This window comes from Rutidosis leptorrhynchoides, chromosome 8 (genome assembly GCF_046630445.1).
Source record: "Rutidosis leptorrhynchoides isolate AG116_Rl617_1_P2 chromosome 8, CSIRO_AGI_Rlap_v1, whole genome shotgun sequence".
Lineage (NCBI taxonomy): Eukaryota > Viridiplantae > Streptophyta > Magnoliopsida > Asterales > Asteraceae > Rutidosis > Rutidosis leptorrhynchoides.
In genome coordinates, this window is record NC_092340.1 from 297,217,470 (window position 1) to 297,244,136 (window position 26,667).

Consider the following 26,667-nt stretch of genomic DNA (forward strand, 5'->3'; position numbering starts at 1 on the left):
ATAAATAATTATAAATATATTAATAATATTAATAATACTTTAAATATTATTAATAATAACAAAAGTAATAATAATACACATAATATGGATAATGATAAAATTTTAATAAAAATCTAAGTTTAATAATTAATAATAATGATAATAATAAAAATTTGAAAATCATGTTAATACTAATAATAATAGCAATAATCATATATTGATCAATAGGAAGAATCAAAGAAACGTGATCGAATAGGCTCGTCTAGTATTTATTTTTAATATACTCCCAAGCTCACATTTTACTTGTTTAATATTAATCGAAACGTCAAACGAGTATCGCCATTATTTAATATTAATTTAATATACTTTATTTATATATAGAGATATATTTTACTTAATAATTATTATAATATCCTTATTTTTATTTTATTAAATTTTTTTTAATAACAATAACATATAATATTTCAAATTATATTTCGAATTATTATTTACATATACATGCACACATATCTATTTACACTTAATTGTTCGTGAATCATCGAGAGCAGTCGAAGGTCAATTGAATATAGGAAACCATCCAAACTTTTTGAGACTCAATCTTACAGACTTTGCTTATCGTGTCGAAACCATATAAAGATTAAAGTTTAAATTTGATTAGAAATTTCCGGGTCATCACAGTTTGTGGTGGTTTGTTTTGAAAAATAGGTCTTTGCTGATTGTAAGTATTATTGGATACTTGTTGATTGCTTGGACCTTGTTGGTTGTTGTATGGAACATTTCGATTATAATTCTGATTTTGATTGTAGATTGGTCTTGGCGGTTGAGAATTATTCTGATAATTATTTCCAGGCCTTTGGTTTATGTATGAAACATTCTCTCTTTGTTCCATTATTAGTTCAATACGGAGACAATCTTTTGTTAAATGTGGTCCTCCACACTGCTCACAACTAATTCGTATTGAGTGAATATCTTTAGTCATCTTTTCCATTCATCTCTCGACAGCATCTATCTTTGCAGAAATGGAATCGAAGTCATGGCTAGAATCGGCTCTAGCTGCTTTAGATGATCTAACAATATCTTTTTCTTGGTGCCACTCATGTGAGTGGGAAGCAGTGTTATCAATAATTTTGTAAGCGTCCATTGCTGTTTTCTTCATAATGGAACCACCAGCTGCTATATCTATGTCTTTTCTTGTAGTGATGTCGCATCCTTGGTAGAATATTTGTACTATTTGACAGGTGTCTAAACCATGTTACGGACATCCTCTTAACAAATTTCCAAATCTTGTCCACGCTTAATATAGAGTTTCATTTGGCTTTTGTGTGAACGTAACAATTTCTCCTTGAAGTCTTACGGCTTTAGATGCCGAAAAGAATTGTTTAAAAAATTTTCAACTAAAACATCCCATGTATCAATCGCCCCTTCAGGTAACGATTCCAACCAATCTTTGACTTCTCCCTTTAAAGTCCAGGGAAATAACATGAGATATATCTGTTCATCCTCCACTTCTCGAATTTTAAATAAAGTACAGATCCTATTAAAGGTACGAAGATGCTCATTTGGATCTTCCTTCGGCGCACCACTAAATTGGCATTGATTAGTCACCATGTGTAGAATTTGTCCTTTGATTTCATAATCTGGCGCATTAATGTCAGGTTGAGTAATTGCATGAACTTGGCCAGTGCGTTTAGCTCTCATTCGGTCTTCCATACTTAGAGGTTCTAGATTTTCCATGATTGAATTTGTTGAATCTGAATCACTAGAGTATTCTGATTTAAAGGGTTGTTCTTCGACAATCTCCGTTTGAATGATTGGTGGTTCCGGAGGAAACATTAGTGGTTCAGGATCTCTGAATTGTCCCTGAAGATCCTCCGGATTCTCAATTGTGAGGTCGGGTTCAAAAAATGGATTATCGGAAATTTGAATTGGAGTACTTGGTTGACTTGTTGACCAAGTACTCCAATTCAAATTTCCGATAATCCATTTTTTGAACCCGACCTCACAATTGAGAATCCAGAGAATATTCAGGGACAATTCATAGATCCTGAACCATTAATCTTTCATCCGGAACCACCAATCATTCAAACAGAGATTGTTGAGGAACCAACCATTAAATCAGAATCCTTTAGTGATTCAGATTGAACAAATTCAATCATGGAGAATCTGGAACCTCTAAGTATGGAAGACCGAATGCGAGCTAAACGCACTGGCCAAGGTCAAGCAATTACTCAACCTGACATAAATGCGCCAGATTATGAAATCAAAGGACAAATTCTACACATGGTGACTAATCAATGCCAATTTAGTGGTGCGCCGAAGGAAGATCCAAATGAACATCTTCGTACCTTTAATAGGATCTGCAGACTATTTAAAATAAGAGAAGTGGAGGATGAACAGATATATCTCATGTTATTTCCCTGAACTTTAAAGGGAGAAGCCAAAGATTGGTTAGAATAGTTACCTGAAGGAGCGATTGATACATGGGACGTTTTAGTTGAAAAATTTCTTAAACAATTCTTTCCGGCATCTAAAGCCGTAAGACTTCAAGGAGAAATTGTTACGTTCGCACAGAAGCCAAATGAAACTCTATATGAGGCGTGGACAAGATTTGAAAAGTTGTTGAGAGGATGTCCGCAACTTGGTTTAGACACCTGTCAAATAGTACAAATATTCTACCAAGGATGCGACATCACTACAAGAAAAGACATAGATATAGCAGCTGGTGGTTCCATTATGAAGAAAACAGAAACTGATGCTTATAAAATTATTGATAACACTGCTTCCCACTCACATGAGTGGCACCAAGAAAAAGATATCGTTAGATCATCTAAAGCAGCTAGAGCCGATTCTAGCCATGACTTAGATTCCATTTCTGCAAAGATAGATGCTGTCAAGAGACAAATGGAAAGGATGACTAAAGATATCCACTCAATATGAATTAGTTGTGAGCAGTGTAGAGGACCACATTTAACAAAAGATTATCTTAGTATTGAACTAACAATGGAACAAAGAGAGAATGTTTCATACATGAACCAAAGGCCTGGAAATAATTATCAGAATAATTATCAACCGCCAAGACCAATCTACAATCAAAACCAGAATTATAACCGAAATGTTCCATACAACAATCAACAAGGTCCTAACAATCAACAAGTATCCAATAATACTTACAATCAGCAAAGACCTAATTTTCAAAACAAACCACCACAAACCGATGATAAAAAGCCGAATTTAGAAGATATGATGACGAAGCTAGTTGAATCTCAAACTCAGTTTTTCACATCTCAGAAACAAACCAATGAACAAAATGCTCAAGCATTTAGAAATCAACAAGCTTCTATTCAAAATCTGGAACAAGAAGTAAGCAACCTAGCAAGGTTAATAGGTGAAAGAAAACCTGGAAGTCTACCTAGTGATACAAATGCTAACCCCCGGAATGAAACAGCTAAAGCCATTACCACAAGAAGTGGTATTACACTTAAACCACCTGAAATACCTGTAATTTCTGATGAAGCTATTCCTACTCCACAAGAACCACAACCTGAGCAATATAAGGAAAAAGAACCGTTAGTTGAAAAGGTTAATGAAGATAACACAGTTAAGGCTAAACCTTATGTTAAACCATACCAACCACCACTTCCTTACCCGAGTAAAATGAGAAAAGAGAGACTTGAAGCCGAGCAATCCAAATTCTTGGATATGTTTAAACAGATAAATGTAAATCTTTCTTTCATTGATGTAATTTAAGGAATGCCTAGATATGCTAAATTTCTGAAAGATCTAATCATAAATAGAAAGAAAATGGAAGAACTCTCGGCTGTTACTATGAATGCTAATTGTTCATCAGTGCTGTTGAATAAGATACCAGAAAAACTATCTGATCCAGGAAGTTTCACAATTCCATGTTTTCTAGGTAGTCTTAGTTCAATAGAAGCATTGGCAGACTTAGGTGCTAGTATAAATTTAATGCCGTATTCACTATACGGTAAACTAGACCTTGGAGAATTGAAACCAACACGAATAAGCATACAACTAGCCGATCGATCAATAAAATATCCTAGAGGGATAATGGAGAACATGCTAGTTAAAGTTGGTACTTTAGTATTTCCAGTAGATTTTGTTGTTCTGGACATGGAAGAAGATTCTCAAGTTCCTCTCATATTAGGAAGACCATTCTTAAACACGGCTAAAGCAATGATAGACGTGTTTGGTAAGAAACTAACTCTAAGTATAGAGGACGAGAGTGTTACCTTTTCAGTTGATAGAGCAATGAAACAACCGCAATCTGCAGATGATACATGCTATTATATTCAAACTATAGATTCACATGCAGAATTGTTAGAAGAATTTTCAGAATTACAAGGAACAGGAGAATGTTCTTTAGGAGAAGGAACTGAACCAATTGATGAAACTGAAATGTTAGCTACACTTATGGCTAATGGATATGAACCAACAACAGAAGAAATTCGAATGCTAAAAGAGGAAGACAGATATCGATATAAATCATCGATAGAAGAACCACCGAAATTAGAGTTAAAGCCACTTCCAAACCATTTGGAATATGCTTATTTACATGGTGAATCTGAATTACCTGTAATAATATCGTCTTCTCTTACAAAAAATGAAAAATCTCAACTCATTTCTGTGCTAAAAGCTCATAAGCCAGCTATTGCATGGAAGATTCATGATATTAAAGGAATAAGTCCTTCGTATTGTACACATAAAATCCTTATGGAAGAAGGTCATAAAACATATGTGCAACGCCAATGAAGACTAAATCCTAATATGCAAGATGTTGTTAAGAAAGAAATTATTAAACTGCTTGATGCAGGTTTAATTTATCCAATTTCTGATAGTCCATGGGTAAGCCCAGTTCAATGCGTATCTAAGAAGGGTGGCATGACTGTCATCACAAATGAGAAAAATGAGCTTATATCTACTAGGACTGTAACAGGATGGCGTGTTTGTATTGATTATAGAAAATTAAATGACGCCACCAGAAAAGATCACTTTCCCTTACCTTTCATTGATCAAATGTTGGAAAGATTAGCCGGAAATAGTTACTATTGTTTTCTTGACGGTTTTTCCGGATACTTTCAAATTCTAATAGCACCCGAGGACCAAGAGAAAACCACGTTCACGTGCCCTTATGGTACTTTTGCTTACAAACGCATGTCATTTGGACTTTGCAACGCCCCTGCAACCTTTCAAAGGTGCATGATGGCGATTTTTCACGACATGATAGAAGAATGCATGGAAGTTTTCATGGATGACTTTTCAGTCTTCGGTGATACTTTTGAAACATATCTAGTTAATCTTGAACGAATGCTTATTAGATGTGAACAATCAAATCTAGTACTTAATTGGGAGAAATGCCATTTCATGGTTAAAGAAGGCATCGTTCTTGGTCATAAAATTTCAAAGGAAGGAATTGAAGTGGATAGAGCTAAAGTAGATGTAATTGCTAAACTTCCACATCCCACCAATGTTAGAGGAGTTAGGAGTTTTCTAGGGCATGCCGGTTTTTACCGACGTTTCATAAAAGATTTTTCTAAAATTGCCACTCCTATGAATAAACTCCTAGAAAAGGATGCTCCATTCATCTTTTCAGATGAATGTATCAAATCTTTTAATATTCTTAAATAAAAACTCACTAATGCGCCGATCATGATAACTCCAAATTGGAATCTACCGTTTGAACTAATGTGCGATGCAAGTGATTTTGCAATGGGAGCCGTTTTAGGACAAAGGATTGAAAAACGATTTCAACTTATTTATTACGCTAGTAAGACGTTACAAGGAGCACAAATAAATTACACAACTACTGAAAAAGAACTCCTTGCTATTGTCTTTGCTTTTGACAAATTTCGTTCATATCTCGTTCTAGCTAAAACGGTGGTCTATACCGACCATTCTGCTCTTAGATACCTATTTTCGAAACAAGATGCTAAACCAAGATTAATCCGTTGGATCTTACTCTTACAAGAGTTCGATATTGAAATCTGAGACAAAAAGGGAGCAGAAAATCTCGCCGCTGATCATCTTTCTCGTCTTAAAAATCCTGAATTAGAAGTTCTAAATGAATCGGCAATACAAGACAACTTTTCTGATGAATATCTATTGAAGATAGATTATAATGAAATTTCATGGTTTGCAGACTATGCAAACTACTTAGTATGTGGATTCCTTGAAAAAGAATTGTCGTACCAAAAACGAAAGAAATTCTTTAGTGATATAAAACACTATTTCTGGAAAGATCCACATTTGTTTAAAAGTTGTCCCGATGGAATAATACGCCGATGTATATTCGGAGATGAAGCTAGTTAAATCTTAAACCATTGTCACACAGGACCAACAGGAGAGCATTATGGGCCTCAGCTCACAGCAAGAAAAGTTTACGATGCTGGATTCTATTAGCCTACAATTTTCAAAGACGCACACCTTCTTTGCAAATCCTGTGATGCTTGTCAAAGGGCCGGAAAAATAAGTCAACGTGATAAAATGCCACAAAATGTCATTCAAGTATGTGAAGTATTTGACATTTGGGGTATTGACTTTATGGGTCCATTTCCAAAATCTCATAATAATCTCTACATTCTCGTTGCCATTGATTATGTATCTAAATGGGCGGAAGCACAAGCTCTCCCAACTAACGATGCACGAGTTATAGTCAACTTTTTAAAACGTCTTTTTGCTAGGTTTGGAACACCGAAAGCTTTAATAAGTGATCGGGGTACTCATTTTTGTAACAATCAACTTGAGAAAGTTCTCAAAAGATATGGAGTAACTCATAAAATCTCCACTGCTTATCATCCACAAATAAGTGGACAAGTTGAAAATACCAACCGAGCTTTAAAACGTATTCTAGAGAAAATCGTAGGATCAAATCCGAAGGAATGGTCCATGAAATTGGAGGATGCACTCTGGGCTTTTAGAACAGCCTACAAAACTCCAATTTGAACCACACCTTTTAGACTCGTTTACGGAAAAGCATGTCATCTTCCAGTAAAAATTGAACACAAAGCATTTTGGGCTTTGAAGACATGTAATCTTGATTTACATGAAGCCGGACGTCTACGATTAAGTCAACTAAACGAATTAGAAGAATTAAGACATGAATCATACGAAAATTCATTAATCTATAAAGAAAGAAGGAAGAATGGCATGATAAAAGAATTAGAAGTTCAAAAGAATTTAAAGAAGGAGACAGAGTTCTTCTTTTCAATTCACGATTCAAGCTATTTCCTGGAAAATTGAAATCAAGATGGTCTGGACCATTCATAGTCAAAAGAGTTTTCCCATACGGAACAATAGAGTTACTAAATTCAGATGGAATTGAATTTAAAGTTAATGGTCATAGAGTTAAACATTACATACATGGTCCGATGGAAGTTGACAATGAAGTTAATTACAATTTCGACACCACAGCTAAGTTCGAATCTTTTTAAGGTAATATGTATTTCTGTTAGAGTTAGATATTATGTTTTCATATAGTTCTCAAGAATGGAATCCGAATGGTCTTTCCCTAGCAGACCCTAAAGAACTAGTCTTCTCCCCCCATTCTGAATTTTTAGTTTTTTAGGTTTTACGAGATGAAGAATTCCTGTGAACTAAACCATGGTCTAATGCTACACGTTTTGATCACTAAACGTAATAATGACACACTCCCGAGTGACCTGGTATTAGTAATAAGAGCCAAATTGGACGGAGTAAGAAAAGAACTCAGAAACGATCATAATAAGTTACATTTTGGTAAAGGAAAATCAAAATCCGCAGCGAAAAGAAGAGCACGACACCTTGAAAGATGTCACAAATGCGGAAAATGGTCACACGAAGGAAAATGCTCGACGAATAAGACATATTCCAATACCGAGTTTGTTACTTTATGCAGAGAAGGACCGTTCATATGTTTCGAAGAAAAATCGTTGAATGCTCGAGGTTATGCCTATGTAGCTATGGAAAACCAATTAGTCTGACTATCTTATGAGTGGGCTAAAGCAGGTCACTGAGAATTCTATCTAACAGGTAAGTATGTACATTTTTTATTTTTATTTTATTGCTTTTAGCCTTGTGATAATAAACGCTAAATTGTTCGCTATAAAGTATTAAATTGATACTCAATAAAATTTGGTTTTGCGACCGAAATTATTGATATCATACAAAAATTTATTACATCACTGCGAAATTTACCGTTTATTCTTAAGGTATAAATATCTTTAATCAATCAACCCAAAATATTTCAGAAATTCGTCAGGAGTAAAACTAGGTAATATAGCCGAAATTACTTTGCCGAAAAGAGAGGCGTATATTTTTGATAATATTTGATTGATTAAAGTGGGATAATAGACCAAAAAGATTTTTAATTTTTATTTTTACTTTGTTTTTAAAATTAATATATTAATATTAAATTATTATTGTAAACTTTTTAAATCAATATATATTTAAGTTTATAAATATATAAAAAATTAATATTTTTAATATAAGTTTGTATGTATAAAAACAAAAATATAATATAAGTTTGGTGTGAATTTTTAAAATTTTAATAATATGAATTTTTAATTTTATGCATTTTAAATTTAAGTTTGGTGTGAATTTAAAAACAAAAATTTACTTTATTTCGTTAAGTTAAAAATATGATTTTTAAAATTCGTCGTGAGTTGAAAACTAGGTCGTTGAACCGAAATTGCTCTACCCAAGGGAGGGACGAGAATTTTTATTATAATTATTTTTAATCTTATTGAATTAAAGTATGCCAAAAACATTTAAAAAACTCAAAAATATTTGCTTTTAAAATTGCGCTTAAAAATGACAAATTTTAAAATTTTGTCGAGGGACGGACTAGGAACGATCCGAAACGCCCTCATCCTAAAAACAAAATTTTAATTTTTAATATATATGTTTTATTAGTAAAGGTTTTATAAATATATATATATATATATATATATATATATATATATATATATATATATATATATATATATATATATATATATATATATATATAGCAGACCCATGCGATCGCATGGGTTTTGAACTGCAATTCCATGCGATCGCATGGATAGAAAAATCTGGCCAGGTACAAAACTCTCAGCGAGTTTTGCTCTGCACCACTCCACAACACACACATACGCGAAAATACCCCAAAACCTCTCAAATTTCATCATTTTTTTCTCCAAATTTCACCAAATTTCTCGCTACAATCCGCTCTAAACATGAATTTGATAAGGAGTTTATCAAAAAGGGTAACAATTTCACCCCTAAATCTCTTTAAATTTAATTTTTAGTATTCTTGAGCTATATTTTACCTAATTTGATTTTATTAATTTCTAGTGTAATTAGTGTTAAATTGTTAGTATATTATGCATGTATAACCTAGATTGATGCTATTTAACATGATTTGAAGCCAAAAACTTCAAAAATTTTAGAAATCTAGGGTTTGTGTTCTTGAGCAATTTGGGGCTTTTTGATATAAACAGGTTATGGCCGATTTTTATCATGAATTATTGCTAAATTAAGTAGTGTAACATGTTTAGGTAGCTAAATGATCCAAACTTTGATCCTAAACATGATTTTTGAGAATTAAAGTGGACGTTTTAGGTATAAAATTCATGAACTTGATTAAATTAATGTAAATGCCATTTAAAACTTGTTTAATTGCTAGTAATGGTTGTTTTAACATGTTATTTGAGTTGAATGCTTATGAACTTTGTAAACATTTTCATTTATGCTTATTTGAAAAAGTGTAGAATTGTTAAAATTGTGAAAATGCGTATAAGTTTAAGTTTGATTTAACATGTTATTGTAATTATGTTAATTTGTTATTTTTCTAACACTAATGCATATTTGAATGCACAAATTTTGTGTTTAATGTGTTTTGCAGAGATTTACTAATACTGAAACTGGAGGTTCATCATCATCATCTAGACGACCTGCTCCAGTACCTGAACCAGAAATGCAATATGAACCTGAACCGGAGCAACAACGGGAACCACAACAACAACCTGATCAACACGTACCTTATTATGATCCGCTACAATTTGTTGATGCCTTCATAGTATTTCCGATACATCCACCAGTAGAATACCCAACAATTCCTGAACACACGTTGCATCCTAATCTGAGATTCGATAAAAGCTGGAGAGATTACCCATCATATCAAAGTAACAAATTCAAACTGATATCGAAAAATGTAGAAGTGCCAAGGGTAATCGATTGGGATCCTTTGGAAAGGGTCCAACTTGCTAACTCAGTTAGACAGCATTTGATCCAAAGGTATGGCATCACTTCTTTTCACGATTGGGAACGTCTATTCACCATTCGTAGGCCTGTATATAAGGAATGATGTGTTGAGCTCATGAGTACTATAGCGTTAAATGTAGATGTAGATAGATTAGATGATAGAAGTTTTCTTAGATTTATACTTGGCTGTAGGATGTACAGGATGTCCATGCTGGACATGGCCAGGGCTTTACAGATATATACTCCTGGTGAATTACTACTACCCGATTGTATGAATTTGATTTATCGTGGTGAAAGGGTAGATAGGAATTTTGACGTGAATGCCGTCTGGAGGCGTACGTCAAACTATAATGTTTTTACGCTGGGAGGAAAACACTCCTACTTACATATTAACAAAGCCGAGCTTCGTATAATTCATAGATTTCTAGCTAACTCGATTACACAGAGAGGTCACAACAAGGAGAAAATGACCTTACATGATTTATTTTACCTAAAGTATATTCGAGACCTAAGAAGCTTTGTTAATATCCCCTACTGTGTTGGTTTTTATTTGTCTAAAATGGTGGAAGGAATACAGGAAGGGGGGATAATAGGAGGAGGTCTTTTTGTTACTCTCATTGGAGAGTATTTGGGTGTAGATAGGGAACAAAGGGGTCCACTTTTGGAATGTAGGGAACAGGTTGAGCCATTAGGATTAAAGGTCTATCAGGGTGCTAAGGTATTAAAGAGCAGACGAAACCAGGCAGTACCCTATGAAGTTAGTCATCCTCAGGTAGAGAGAGTTTCAGATGAGGAAATGGAGGAAGCGGATGACATTAGGGATGTCATTAGGGAGGCTATGACTGACGTCTACCAGCGTGTAGATGAGGTAGATATGACAAACGTGGAGAGATTTCGCCGGATGAAGCAGTGGCAAGCCCGGAATGATTACGAGCATTCCAGGCAACGACGGCATGATAGATGGGACTATCATCAGCGTCAGATTATGAGCCGGCTGTCACCTCAGGATCACTACGTCCCAACCCGACCCGCTTACTATCCTCCACACCAGCCCGAGATGAGACCACCATATACTCTCTACGACCCTAACCAGGCCTACCAGTACACCTATCACCAACCATGGAACCCGGACGACAACATGAACTGGAACCCCTATCCAGATTGATATAGTTCCTGTTGGTGATTTCTATGATTTTTATTTTTTATTATTTTTATTTATTTATGTTTAAGCATATGATATTGTGATACATTAATGTATTGTTTAATATTTTTATTATTTGGTACTAATATTTCATATTTGATTTGAAAGTGGGATTTTAAGTCCCATTTCAAATTACCATGCATGTTTATATTTGTATGTATGTATATTGTCAATTGTACACAACAGGGTAAAACAACAATTTTCAAAGACTGGCATTAAGTTCAGCAAAAGCTACTGATTTTGAAGACAAAACGAAAAACAAATGTGATGTAACAACAAGACGGAATGAACAAATGATATGCACCATTTATCATTCAGCAAACAAACGCCAATATGTTTGGAACCTTTGGTAAAATTTAATCATTTTTCTACGCTAATCACCCTCAATAATTTAAATTGTTGCTGATTTCTTGCAAATGAGGGCATTGCAAGATCTTAAGTGTGGAAAGGGGTTAAATTCTTTCAGATTTTTAAAAAAAAATTTGACTTATACACTTGGTTACCATTAAAAAATACTAGTAACGCAGTAGTTGTATTAGAATCTAGTGCTCTCTGATAATAAAGAGCAGCCCTAGTCTTATATACTAACTACCCAATTCTAGTAAAAAATTTTAAAATTTTCAAATTAAATGAACTCAAAATCATGTTTATACATATTTATGAACGATAAAATTAGGTGTTAACACCGAAATTATTGTTACCTCGGAAAGGACATAAATTGAGAAACAACCCAAAATGTTAGAATTCATTTAAAATGGAATAGAGGACAATAAAAAGGCAAAGAAAGAAAAATAAAAGCCAAGTGTGGGAAAAATTTACCAAGTTATTTTGAACATATATCACATATTTTTGTACAAATAACTTAGGATACTTTTGTTTTGGACAAAATTAACCGTTTTACCCAATTTCTTATAATATATTTGAAAGAAAGATGGATCTACACGATGAATCAATTCCATCATTAAAAGGAAGTAAAGTCTTCCGAAAAAGACACGCGCTTCTTGATTTAGGTCAGGAAGTTGTAGTTCAGACCAGCTGTAGGTTGACGAAAAATCTAGAAAAATCATCTCTAAAATCAGCAGGAAATCCACGGACCTCAGCATCAAACAGGGTCGCCAAGTGGTCAGACTTATCCTAACTATTAGAGGATCTGTCTCGTAAAATGGGGAGGGCGCCGTGCAAATTAGCTTGATAAGACTAATGAATCAGACCCCCAGAAAGGATAATCTCCTTAAAGATTAAAAATCAGCTTTTAAGCCTGATATTACTCAATCCTAGAGATTGACCTTAAAGATTGAGAATTACAAACTCATGGAATTCGATGATATCTAAACTCGAGCTTGAACGAGAAAATATTTTGATCAAAATTACAAACCGCTTTGTTTTCTGAAAATCCATTTTCAATGCGTTCATTACCATTGAACGTAAAATCCTAAGAATTCACCTGGAATTCATTAGGTCACCTGAACCAAATCGGGTGTCAACCGTAAGAACGGTGGTTGCATAGCATGGTCAAAGACAGGACCTTGTGCCAGACTTAAAAACCATAAGGGTGAGCTTTAATATTGCTCCTACAAAGGATAGTAATTGCATCCGACACGTTATAGACCATAATTAAAAGCATGTTAGGGGACATTGCCTTAACAGTTGCTTGTTCAACGCTTTCCTTTACAATCGGACGGTAGTTTACCGAAAGGTAATATACGGAGCAAGTATACTGGACGTGTTGCTTTCCCAATACAAGGTTAGCAAGTGGGTGACACAAAACCGCAAGTTTTAAGCTTAAATTTTCAAATCTGAAACCCACCAAACCCACAAAAACATTTTGCAAACACCGGTGAAGGGTTATTCCGGAAAACTTATCTAGGGTAAAAGCTAGATCGTATTTTCAAAAGATCAAATATTTTCATAAAGATCCAATTTCCTTAAGGATCTAAATTTTTATAGTCATGTGGGACTGTAAACCACACCGTTACTATCATTGTTTATACCGCCGTATAGAAATCACTGATGTACAAAGTGTGAAGAATAAAGAAGTGATTCTAATATTTTTATTTCAAGACTATATTGCTTGAGGACAAGCAACGCTCAAGTGTGGGAATATTTGATAATGCTAAAAACGAACATATATTTCATAGCATTATCCCTCAAGAAAGACAAGCTTTTAGTTGCAATTGTTCTATTTACAAGTGATATTTGTTTAAATAATAAAAGGTGAAGACAAAAGACAGATTCGACGAATTCAAGATGCAAACGACCAAAAAGCTCAAAAGTACAAAGTACAATCAAAGTGGTTCAAATTATTGATGAGAAACGTCTCAAAATTACAAGAGTACAAGTCACAAAACGCAAAATACAAGATATTAAATTGTACGCAAGGACGTTCGAAAATCCGGAACAGGGACCAGAGTCAACTCTCAACGCTCGATGCAATGGACTAAAAATTACAAGTCAACTATGCACATAAATATAATATAATATTTAAATAATTCTTAAAATTATTTATATATTATATTTATTTATTAAAACGTCGACAAGCTTGAAAACAAAAATATGTGAGCTGGTACCTACCTCCATGCGATCGCATGGCCTGTAGGCTTGTTTTCCATGCGATCGCATGGGCCACTTTTTGTGGCCACATGCCTATAAATTCGCAGTTTGGTGATCGACTAAAAACATCTTTTTCTCTTCCATCATTCAACGTATATATATATATATATATATATATATATATATATATTATATTTTAATTTTAATTTTAATTTTAAATTCTAATAATAAGGGTATGTTAGCGAATGTTGTAAGGGTGTAAGTCAAAATTCTGTCCGTGTAACGCTACGCTATTTTTAATCATTGTAAGTTATGTTCAACCTTTTTAATTTAATGTCTCGTAGCTAAATTATTATTATGCTTATTTAAGACGAAGTAATCATGATGTTGGGCTAAATATTAAAGACGGGGTAATTGGGCTTTGTACCATAATTGGTGTTTGGACAAAAGAACGACACTTGTGGAAATTAGACTATAAGCTATTAATGGGCTTTATATTTGTTTAATTAAATAATAATTTGTTAATTTAATATAAAGATTTACAATTGGACGTACCTATAAATAACCATATACACTCGATCGGACACGATGGGCGGGATATTTATAAGTACTAATAATCGTTCATTTAACCGGACACGGGAATGAATTAATAGTTAATGGACTTATTAAAACAGGGGTGAATTATATACAAGGACACTTGGTATAATTATAGTTTAAGTCCCCAATTAGTTAAAATATTTGACTTCGGATATAAGGATAATTTGACGAGGACACTCGCACTTTATATTTATGACTGATGGACTGTTATGGACAAAAACCAGACGGACATATTGAATAATCCAGGACAAAGGACAATTAACCCATGGTAATAAACTAAAATCAACACGTCAAACATCATGATTACGAAAGTTTAAATAAGCATAATTTATATATTTCATATTTAATTGCACTTTTAATTATCGCACTTTAATTTATTGTCATTTATCGTACCTTTTAATTATCGCAATTTTATTTTATCGCACTTTCATTATCGTTATTTACTTTATGCTTTAAATTAAGTTATTTTTAATATTTTACATTAGGTTTTAACTGCGATTTAAGTTTTAAAATCGACAAACCGGTCATTAAACGGTAAAAACCCCCTTTTTATAATAATAATATTTCTTATATATTTTTGTATTTTTACAATTATAGTTTTTAAAAATATAGCGTTAAGCTTGTTTAAAAGATCCCTGTGGAACGAACCGGACTTACTAAAAACTACACTACTGTACGATTAGGTACACTGCCTATAAGTGTTGTAGCAAGGTTTAGGTATATCCACTCTATAAATAAATAAATAACTTGTGTAAAATTGTATCGTATTTAATAGTATTTCCTTGTAAAAATTAATAGTATTTTATACACCTTCGCTTTAATATCAGTCTCCTTCGCTTATCGCCATGAATAATTAACTCTCCCCCACATGGGGTCTTTACACGAATGAACTTTTCAAGGCATGCAATATTGGCTCTATTACGATCGAGCCAATCCATACCAACAACGATATCAAAATCACCCAAGGTCATCGGGATAAGATCGATTTTAAAGGTCTCGGCACCAAACACAAAATTACAATCTTTACACACATCAAATCCTAGCACCGTCTTACCATCCGATATTTCGACTTCTACCAGATGACTTAACTTAGCTAGCGTTTATTAAGCTTAGGCACAAACTTTGGAGACACAAACGATAAATTAGCACTGCTATCAAATAGTATCCTTGCCGGATTAGAGTTAACCAAGAAAGTACCTGAGACAACTTCATTGGATTGTTTGGCTTCATCATTGGTCATCAAATAGTTTCTTCCTCTAGCCGTACCCACCGCCTTCTCTAACCTCTTAACTTGATCACCCCGCAAATCGGGACACTCCGACTTTCGGTGTCCTTCTTTTTGACAATTAAAATAAGTGATTTTGGTTGTTGAAGATGGCTTTGTACAATCTCGGGACAAATGACCCCGTACCCCACAATTGTAGCAAGTAGGGATATAACTCTCGAAACCACCTTTCCTCACGCTATTCACACTTTCGGAACCCTTCTTGTTCTTTTTGTTCGAAAAGTTCGAATGACTTGAACCTTCAAATTTTCTCTTAGAGAAAGAGAAATCACTTCTCTTCGACACCTCCGGTTCGAAACCCCAAGCCAACTCAAACAACTCTTCAAAAGACTTAGCCATTCTCGACTAATCTTACATTTCAACTCATCGCTTAAGGTACGATAGAAAAATCTTGCTTCAACATTTGATCATCACCAACATACTCCGGACAAAAATGAGTCTTTGACAAGAAGGTAGACTTGAGAGTAACCAGGTCCATCGAACCTTGTCGCAAATTGCGCAACTCGTCCCGGATTCTATTAAGGTCGGCTTGAGTCCGATATTCCTTAAAGAATTCCTTTTTAAACTCTTCCCACGACAAGCTCATACATTGCTCTTCACCATACAATTGAATTTTATCATCCCACCACAACTTAGCATCTTCATGCAACATACTAGAACCATATCTCATTTTCTTATCGGGAGGACATTCACCGGTACGGAAAGCCCCCTCGATATAGGAGATCCAACACGTACTTTTCAACGGATCTCTCACCCCATTAAACATAGGAGGTTGAGCATCCTTGAAATTCTTGTAATGGAAGTCTCCCCTTCCATGTCCACCATTACCATCACCCCCTTCACCACGAGGATAAATGTTTCTAGCTTCGAATGCCCCTTCGATCGCGGCATTCATTCGTTCGTTGATTAACTCAGTTATTTGCTCATCAAACGATTCTTGAAAGACCTTTTTAACATCCGCGAGAAATTCTACTTTTTGACTTTTAAAGATGGCCTCTACTTTGGCCGTAAACTCGGAGTCCTCACTCGTACCTCCGTTATCGGTATCATGCCCGTTTCTCATCTTCATTCTATAAAACGAAAATAGGTTAAACAACGAAACAAACGAAATGACATACGTACACCACACCACCCCATCTTGCTCAATACTCGTCGTACATTGCTTGTTTAACACGATTTGCACCCGTAACAATGGTAGCTAGTCATTGTTACGCGAGCACGTCGCATTAACTCGCTAGTACAACGTCTATCTCGCTTGATAATTTCAAACACAACACGAAACAATTATCATATAGTTAGTTCACCTAACCTAGGCACTAACCAAGACCCGGTCAGACCCGTCTCCTACAAGCCCCGCATAAAACGCATACACATTCAAGTCTAAGTTTAGGCACCTATCTCAAGTCACCTAAATCACTTAGACCATGCTCTGATACCACTTGAAACGACCCAACCCGTCTTTATACCCGAAAGTTTTTTTTTAATAATAGTAAACTATTATCACGCCACTTTAAATGGTTACATGATGTCCACCGATTCACACAAAACATCCAAACGTTCAAAAAGTTTAAAGTTTACATAATATGCAAGAAGGACCCTAATCAAATGTGTTACAAGTTCGATCTTAAAATGATAGTTTTAAACCAAACGACACATGAGCATGGTTTGGGGCTAAACTAACCAAAATAATAGGACGTCTTCCAAAAGCAATGCCTACACAATCATCATGAGAATATCTAATTCCCGGCAACCCCTTTCCCTTTCTCCGCACTTGTACCTAAAAAGTAAACAACGAGAGGGGTAAGCAAAACGCTTAGTGAATGCAATAATTATACACATACATATATAATTTACCTACTTGCAATCACTTACACAATTACCGCATACACGCTAGCAACTTAATTAGCATACCATCACAAGTATAACGCTAAATCTCGAATACTCAAACTAGCACAAACAAAGCATATAACCCGAACAATATAATTTGCTAAAATAAAAAGCAGCACACAAAACATCGATGTTCAAAACATCCGTTAGTATTCAAGGCTAGCCCCGCGAATGGTATCGTCAACATCAAACTTAAACCCCATCCGTCCCATTTAATGTGGTATCGTCAACATCGAACTTAAAACCCACATATGAGGTATCGTCAACATCGAACTTTAACCCCTCATCAAATCACTACAATAGTGGTATGGCATCGTCAACATCGAACTTTAAATCCATACATGAGGTATCGTCAACACCAAACTTTAAACCCTCATCAAACAATAACACACACAAGGATATGGTATCGTCACATCGAACTTCAAACCCATACCCTACAAGTAAATAAACTCTATACATACGCATATAATTATTCCACTCACCTTGTCTTCTAGGTGATGATTATACGCTCCTCAAACTTCAAAGTAAAGTACCTATTACATTAGGTACACAATCAACATACAAACTAGTTGGACTAGACACCAACACTTAACTCTTGTGCATTTAATGTCTCCATTGCATTAAATGACCCATTTGCACAAAATCCGTCCATTCAAAGTCAAGACTATCATTTGTCACCAAAAGCTAGTGATTAAAGTCCAATAACACCAACAAATACAAATTTGGGGTATTTTCATACCCATCTTGCCCACTAGGTCAACCCTTACCCATATGACCCATTTTAAAGTCAAGACTTGTATTTGGGTCACCCATGAACCCTATAACACCCATTTCACTAACACTTAAGTGTGCTAGTGATTCAACCAACAATTTAAGACCCATAAACTCCAATTACAACCTCAAACCCTAGGTTGGTTATCTTTAGGTATATAAACACAAGTCTTACCCAAATAATACCCCAATTCCTAAACAAATGGGTTTTATAAACATCAATAACCCCAAACTCTAGCCAAGACTCAAATCAAACAATAAAATATGGAATTGGAACTTACTTCAACACCACAACGTAGCTAGGGAGTGGATTTGACAAGATCCGAACTCCAAATGAAGAGATTTAGCTTCTTCCTCCTTGATTCTAAGCTTTCTCCCTCTAGGGTTTCACCTCTCTCTCTCTAAAGATGGAAATGTTTGAAATATAGGTGAAATGAGTTATGGATAAGATTTGATCAGTTTTATGGCCTCAAGCCCGTCCTCAAAGTGAAATGACCAAAACACCCCTTAAAATACCCTTTAAAAATGAGCTAAAAAGGGTCTGGCCTGGGCAATAGGCGCGGCGCTCCTAAATGGCCAGCGGCGCAGCTCCAAGGCAAAATCGGAGACATAAGTTTTTCAAAACTTCAGACGCCAGCACAACTGCTAGCCGCGGCGCGGCTCGACTGATAACCAAGTTTCTATTTTTAAGTTCAGGGACTCGGGTTGACAGATTATGATTCTGGTGTAAATTTTGAAAATACATAAGTATAAGGTGAACTTTTAGTGGCGGTTCCTGATGCTTACCTTTACTGACACTTTCTGATGCATAAAATTTCAGGGTGTTACAAGTTGTATGTTATGGATTTAAGCATGCGGACAGTTAATCCGGCTCATTTCATTTCTGGAAGTAGTCCTGAATCAGGAACTGTGGCGTTTAATAAATGTAATTTTATGTTTTTAGAATTTTTAATAAGTAGTAATTGTATTCGGACTTTTAAGAATTTAATTTTCTACTTTTAGGAATATAAAAATATTGTAATCGTTTGTTTAATTTTAAGTGTGCTCTATTAATCTAATTTGTTTTATACTTACAAAATAATAATATAACTAAAACAAAATAAAAACTGAAACCATTTTATATAATAAGTAAAATGAATAACAAAAATTTAAAACGTCCACCCCTACCCATTAACACGCCACTCAGCATGTCACCCATTATTTACCAATTTAACAGCACACCCGTCAAACACCCCACCCCCAGAGGCGATTCTATGTGTGTTAGTGTGGGGTCAAAGGACCCCACTACTTTGGAAATTTTAATATAATGTACTCTTCAAATTGTACGTGACACCACTAAATTTAAGTATAAGACCCCATGTATTTTTAGAATTTAAGGTTTCTTAGAGGTAAACAACCGCTAAATTACCATTCAAATATAATTAGCTTCGAAATTTTTTTTAGGACCCCACTGGATTTTCATCCTGGAGTCGCCACTGCCCACCCCTACGGCCCTACCCATCAACACGTCCATCATTGTTAAAGATGTCTTAGTAAAAAAAGACTTGGCTCGCAACAACACATGACAATTCATCTATCTCGTTCAACTTTAAACATAATAGTTATAGCTGGAAACATAACAAATTTATTGTGGTAGTCATAGAAGGGTTGTAGATAATCATAGAATAATTTTGATAGGTTGTGTATATTAAAGTATGAGATCGAATTACTCGTTTTCTCGAATAATAAGAAAGAAAAAAAAAAACATTTAATCTTTTACCTTATAGTTGAAAATAATAAAATGCCCGATTGAGTATTTGATATGCTAGACAATATAGATTATTCAAAATTTACCACATACCTTAAATCAAGGCCAAGTTGAGTATTTTTCATTACAAAATAAAGCCCAAAATACATGATGGTTACAATAACCAAAAGTGTGTCGAAATTAAAAGTTACGATGAATTTATAAGTGGTATGAGGAATTACGGGGAACCCCCCACCCCTCCTAACAAGAAATAAAGTTTTGGTTTGTTTCTTGAAATACAAGAAGCTTTGGCAGTAAGGAATGAGGTAATATGGTCGGCCGAATGTGGCAAAATATCATATTTAATACTTAGCAACTCAAGAATCGTAAGTGAATGAAGTAATTATGGAGCACATCACTGGCAAAAATACATGGAAATGGTAAGCAGTTTTATTCACATTTTTATTTGTCGCACTTCTCTCTACGGCATTGTTACGCTGGTGGAATAGTAGATGGTTATTTGGCCCGGTCGCAATATGGAGCTTTTGGATTTCAAGAAACAAAGTTTGTTTATCGACGAGTTCACGTGTTGGTCTGAGTGTTGTAAAGATGATCAAGAACAAAGCGTTCGAGTGGGCTTCATATGTGAAGATTTGCTATCCGCTTTAACTCTACTTTTGGGACTCTTAACCCTTGAGTTCTACTGTAATTCAATTTTTTGTTGTATTGTACTGAGCATATGTGTGTGTACGATGCCTTTCAATGCTTTTGATCACTTAGGTACTTTGATATTGGGCCTTTCTAATATATAGAGTAAAGATTATGAAGGTGCCATGTTCTGTATTTGGGCCGGCCATCATTTTGTTGGCTAGGTTCTTTTAACTTTTATAATATTTTGTTTGTTTTTTGCCCCAAAAAAAAAAAAAAAAAAAAACCAAAAGAAAATAAAAATGAAAGAAGTAAAATTTGTATTTTCAGGGTATCGATCATCACAATCGATCATCATATACCTTGTCTTCTACCTTTATCATCACCATCCATCATCATATCAGGATTTTATGACAGCCTATATTAATCACCCTTGATTAATACTAATCTATTCTATACAAAAGTTTACTCATCTCCCTCCTCCCATCATATATTATTTTATCAGAGGGGTAATTATGTCATTTCACATAATAAATTCTTATGAATTAGCTAATTGGAAGCAACAAGAGTTCCAGTTTGCACAGTTGTTGTAGATTTTTTGGAACACTCTTTTGATTTCTTAGATGAAACTTTCCATCTCCTTTCTCTTGCTTCATCACTCTCAATTTGTTCTTGCCTACATTCTTGGCTACAAAATGGAGTGTTCCCTCTGTAGTAAATTACAAAAATACCCATTAGAAATCTTCAAACTATATATTGATAACTTATTATTTATATACTTTATATGGTACAGAATTTTATAAACAAAATACAACCTTTAATAAAATGGAATCTTTATTTTCGTTTTATTCATTATGTTTATGTTTATTGAAATGAGATTCTTAAAGTGCTTTTGTTCAGGTTCAATGAACCTACAAAACTTTACCATATTGGTTTATTCTCATATGATTCAGGTGAATATTCACCATCTTAATTTAATTTAATTTTTTTATAATCAAAATAGCCAATGAAGGTAAAAAAAAAACAAAAAAATGGTCCATAATTCATAGGGTACAAACTATTCAATATGCACAACCATTTTATGCACACGTACAACCCTTCGGTGCATCAATTTCTGTACTCATAAATTAATTATTCATATTTCAGAGTGATATTCTTAAGGTACAATCAAGAAAACCTAACGTACAACTCAATACACAAGATATAACCATAAAAAAGTTTGACTTATTTTATACCTGTACATGAATATGTCAGTGTTGTAACCAAGTGGCTTAGAACAAAGAGTACAAGCTTCAAGAAAATGGGGTTCTTCGTATCCGGCGTAAGATAGCAAATCAGAACTCATAGCGTGTATATTAGCAAAGGGTTTATGATGATTGTTAAGATGAACTAGTGGTGCGTGGGTTAAAGATCGAGGGGCTGTGGGAAGGAATTCATGCTATGAAGAGGTGATCATTTATAGAATTTTGGAAGAGGGGTGTTTGGGATTGGGTGTATCAAGGAACATGGCCAAAACGTGTTCTAGTTCATCGATTCATGACACGTGTCAGTGAGAGCAGGGTCTACTAAAGTCTAGAGTCGTCTACGAAATAGGGGATTTAAATTTAAAATTGTTTTAAAAACAACATTACTTTTTGTATGGGAGTTGATTCGTACACCACCTTGTTTTTGCCATACACCACCAAAACAATTATTTAGACAGTTTTACCCTTCATTTGAGAAGTTAAGGGGAGTTGGTGGTGAATATAAGGAAGGGTAAAAATGTCCAAAAAATTTATTTAGTGGTGTATGGCAAAATAGAGGTGGTGTACGGATCAACTCTCTTTTTCTATAATCGGAGGGGCCTGAATCTAGTGGCAAAAACCTTTTAATTATTTAGGAAGCTTTTTCTGTTATTTAGCTTTTGGTCCTTTAAGATTTATGCACTTTATAGTTTGATGCATCCTACGTATAATAAATCGTTTGTGGCTATATATATATATATATATATATATATATATATATATATATATATATATATATATGTGTTAAACAAATTCTCTCTTTTTAGTTGGTAACTAGAAAAAAATTCGACCGTGCGTTGCTGCGGTTGTATTCGACGCGGTCGAATTTGAATATACGTTGTTTGTAACCTAATATATCTAATAGGTTGAGTTGTTTGTTGGACGTGTATTTATATATATGTAATATAGCTCGAAATATCTAGTATTTTTTAACGATGTCCGTTTCGCGTATAGTTAGTCGCGTTGTGTTCGTAAAATTATTTCGAGTTAAACGGTGATCTCGGAAAAATGTAACTCGCACCGAGCGAGAATATAGGGCTCGTTATCCAGTGTTTTTTTAACGTTGTCCGTTTCGGGTATAGATAGTCCCGTTGGATTCGTCTGATTTTTTCGAGTTGAAAGGTGGTCTCGAAATAATTTAACTCGCACCGAGCGAGAAGATAGGGCCCGTTAAAAATTCGGGTGGAATTAGTTTCTTTTATTTTAATAAAATTATATATTTACGCTTTCTACCCCTGAAAAAGTGTGAACTTGATGGACCGTTGTGTAAAGTGCGCCGAAGTTGAGGGACCGTTTTTAGTGTGAACGCAAACTCAAAACGACAATCCGATAAAACCGAAACTACGAAATCTAGCGTGACTTTTAGTATATAACTAGAAAAAAATTCGACCGCGCATTGCTTCGGTTATATTTAACGCGCGGTCGAATTTGAATATAAGTTGTTTGGTACCTAATATATCTAGTAGGTTGGGTTGTTTGTTGGACGTGTATGTATGTGTATGAAATATAGCCCGAAATATTTAGTGTTTTTAAACGATGTCCGTTTCGTGTATAGTTAGTCGCGTTGTGTTCGTAAAATTATTTCGAGTTGAACGGTGGTCTCGGAAAAATTTAACTCGCACCGAGCGAGAATATAGGGCCCGTTATTTAGTGTTTTTTAACGATGTCCGTTTCGCGTATAGTTAGTCCCGTTGGGTCCCTCTGGTTTTTTCGAGTTGAACGGTGGTCTCGGAAAAATTTAACTCGGACCGAACGAGAAGATAGGGCCTGTTGAAAATTCGGGTGGAATTAGTTTCTATAATTTTAATAAAATTATATATTTACACTTTCTACCCCTGAAAAAAAGTGAACCTGGGAGGCCGTTGTGTAAATTAAGCCGAAATTGAGGAACTGTTTGTAGTGTGAACGCAAACTTAAAACGACAGTTAAATAGAACTGAAACGACGAATTCGGCCGTGAGTTTTAATATATATATATATATATATATATATATATATATATATATATATATATATATATATATAATTTAATCGTCGACTACTGTGTAAATAATTTTAAATATGTAACCAAGTCATTCAATTTCGATGACCAATATAATATAATTAATTATCAATTTACATCATCAAAACAAATTTGACCAATGTACTTTTTGAAAAAAATTTATACATTAACCACTTAAATATGTCTACCACTTTTGCACTTTATTGCATGACTCCAATAGGTCCCCACATGTGAGAGGGCCACCTGTGAAATTATAAGAACATCTTTAATAATGGCGGACGTTTTGTCGTATTAATGAGTAGTGGTGAGGTGTTAGGCGAGTGTGCTGTCAAACTGGTAAAAAATGAGTGACGTATTGAGTGGCGTGTCAAGTGATGTGTTAAAATATGATTGAAAATTGAGTAAAAAAAATAAAAAAATAAAAAAGGATCAATCAAAATCAAGCACGTCTGATTTTCTACCCGTGGCACTAGCCAGCACGCCTGAGTCAAATGCCACCAGCACGCCTTGCTAGGAGCGTGTTGGAGGCGTGTTGGGCTTAAAATGGGTGAGCACGCCACTGTTAGAGGTGGCTTAAGCATCTAGCGAATGCAGTACTCCATCAATGATTAAAAATTAAAATGGTCAGAACTAGTTATATTTATTGAGTTTTTTTTTTATTCCATAAACCGATGGAGCTTTTCGGATCTCCAGATCTATATTCTAGTAAATCGTTAATTTTCGAGTATCGATTAGTCCAACCAGATCGTATAGATCAGACTAGATCGATGTCTATAGTCGTTTATTCGACTTGGTGGTTTTTGGGATGTTCTAAGGTTGAGAGGAAATGTCTGGAACACTAATGAGGCGATCAACCTACAAATGAAGTCTTGAACTCTATTTATACTCGATGGGCTTATGTCGTTCATCTGGCCCGTATGTCGTTCGTCAGGCCCGTCCAACTTTAATCTTTCTTCATTTCATATAATTAGGGACTTATATTCACCAACAAACTCCCCCTAGGACCTAGTTCTATCAACATTTCTTCTTTACCCAGACTTATATAACACTTCCTTGAGGATCAACACCCCCCCCCCCCTCTTGAATGTGGCGTTATTTTCAGCTTCACTTGATTTTCCATTATGCACCAATAAACTCCCTTATATAGCACATATCTTCCATCTTCATCTTTATCCTTGTCATATTCCAGTGATAATCATAAGTCGATAAAATTACCAAGAAATACAACTTGTTGAACCTTTGAGCAAAATCTCTTTTGATACTCGGAGACTTATACTCAGCAATCTTCAAAGCACACCAATCATTAGATTAACCCTAACATATGATTGTTGTGACTTCAAAGTTAGAAGATTAGGAGGAAAAAAAGGTCATTCACAAGAAAAATATAATATCAAATTAATGATTGATAATACTTTATCAAAAGAATTACTACAAACATCATCTACATATTTTAAATGTGTGTCATCCACTACTCTTTGAGAAGACATTCATGTAAGAAACATTATTAAAATGATCATTTACAAATGAGTCTTCAAATATTTATAATTTTCACATTTAGTTACTTATATTAATAAAATTTGAAGATTTGTTGCTCCGATTTCATTTGTACTTAGAAGCATTTAAATTTAATAACACTGCTTAATTTTAACCTAAATATAAGACTTATTATAAATATTTTTCACCCGTCACGCATTCTACGAGAAAAATTCTACTCCGTAATATAATTAAGTGGTTGTATATAACAAGGTGTTGGCTATCCGCGCGTTGTTGCTGATGTTATTGTTGGTGGTGTATGAGAAAACATAAATACATACATAATATACGATGATCGTACAAAGTACATTACATAACTTCGTTATTACAACAAAATTATATGAAGTACATAACTTTATAGACCACATAAACTAACTACGTAGACAAAAGTTTTACAAAAGTTGGTTCATAAGGGAACGACGTTTCAGCTTGGTGCGTTTGTTTTTTGGTACGTCGTTCTTTTTTCCTATGTTATTTCGCTGGCGTGTCTGCAATTGGAATAGGAATTGCCATTGATCATGATGATAGATAGAAAGATATACGATGATATAAACATAATTACGATAGCCAGATGTGGGTGATTCTTGAGTTTTACAGTTATATAATAAGCACATAATATAATCGAATGACTACAACGTGAAGAAACATTGCGTGCTATATTTAAAGATTAATTTTTGTACTTTCTTTGAACTGTAACTTATAAGAAGTTATTAAAGTAACGATCTTACAATTTACTTACTTTTATTTAAGTAATTTCATCTAAAAGGTGGCATATGATAAGAATTTTAAAAAAAGTGTATTAGGGCAGATGTACCTGGTTCGAACGAAAGTGGGAGTTTTGTTGGTGTGTCGGGTTCTTTTTGTATGGTGTTGCTGGAAGAGCTTGTTGCGGTTGAAGTTGGTCCTGTGTGATGTTCTTATATTAAAAAATGGGATTGGAAAATATGTGTTTCATTAGAGTACTTAC

The 26,667-nt window shown here is 34.4% G+C and overlaps 1 protein-coding gene across 1 annotated transcript; it reads right to left on the reverse strand.

Moving 5' to 3' along the window:
- Positions 1-21,155: 21,155 nt before the first annotated feature.
- Positions 21,156-22,299, reverse strand: LOC139862652 (FCS-Like Zinc finger 3-like). The gene is made up of 2 exons (XM_071851273.1): positions 22,119-22,299; positions 21,156-21,592 (listed from the first exon to the last, which is right to left on the reverse strand). The coding sequence occupies exons 1-2, from the start codon at positions 22,226-22,228 to the stop codon at positions 21,433-21,435; spliced, it is 270 nt and encodes an 89-aa protein (XP_071707374.1). The 5' UTR covers positions 22,229-22,299; the 3' UTR covers positions 21,156-21,432.
- Between the last annotated feature and the right edge of the window lie 4,368 nt (positions 22,300-26,667).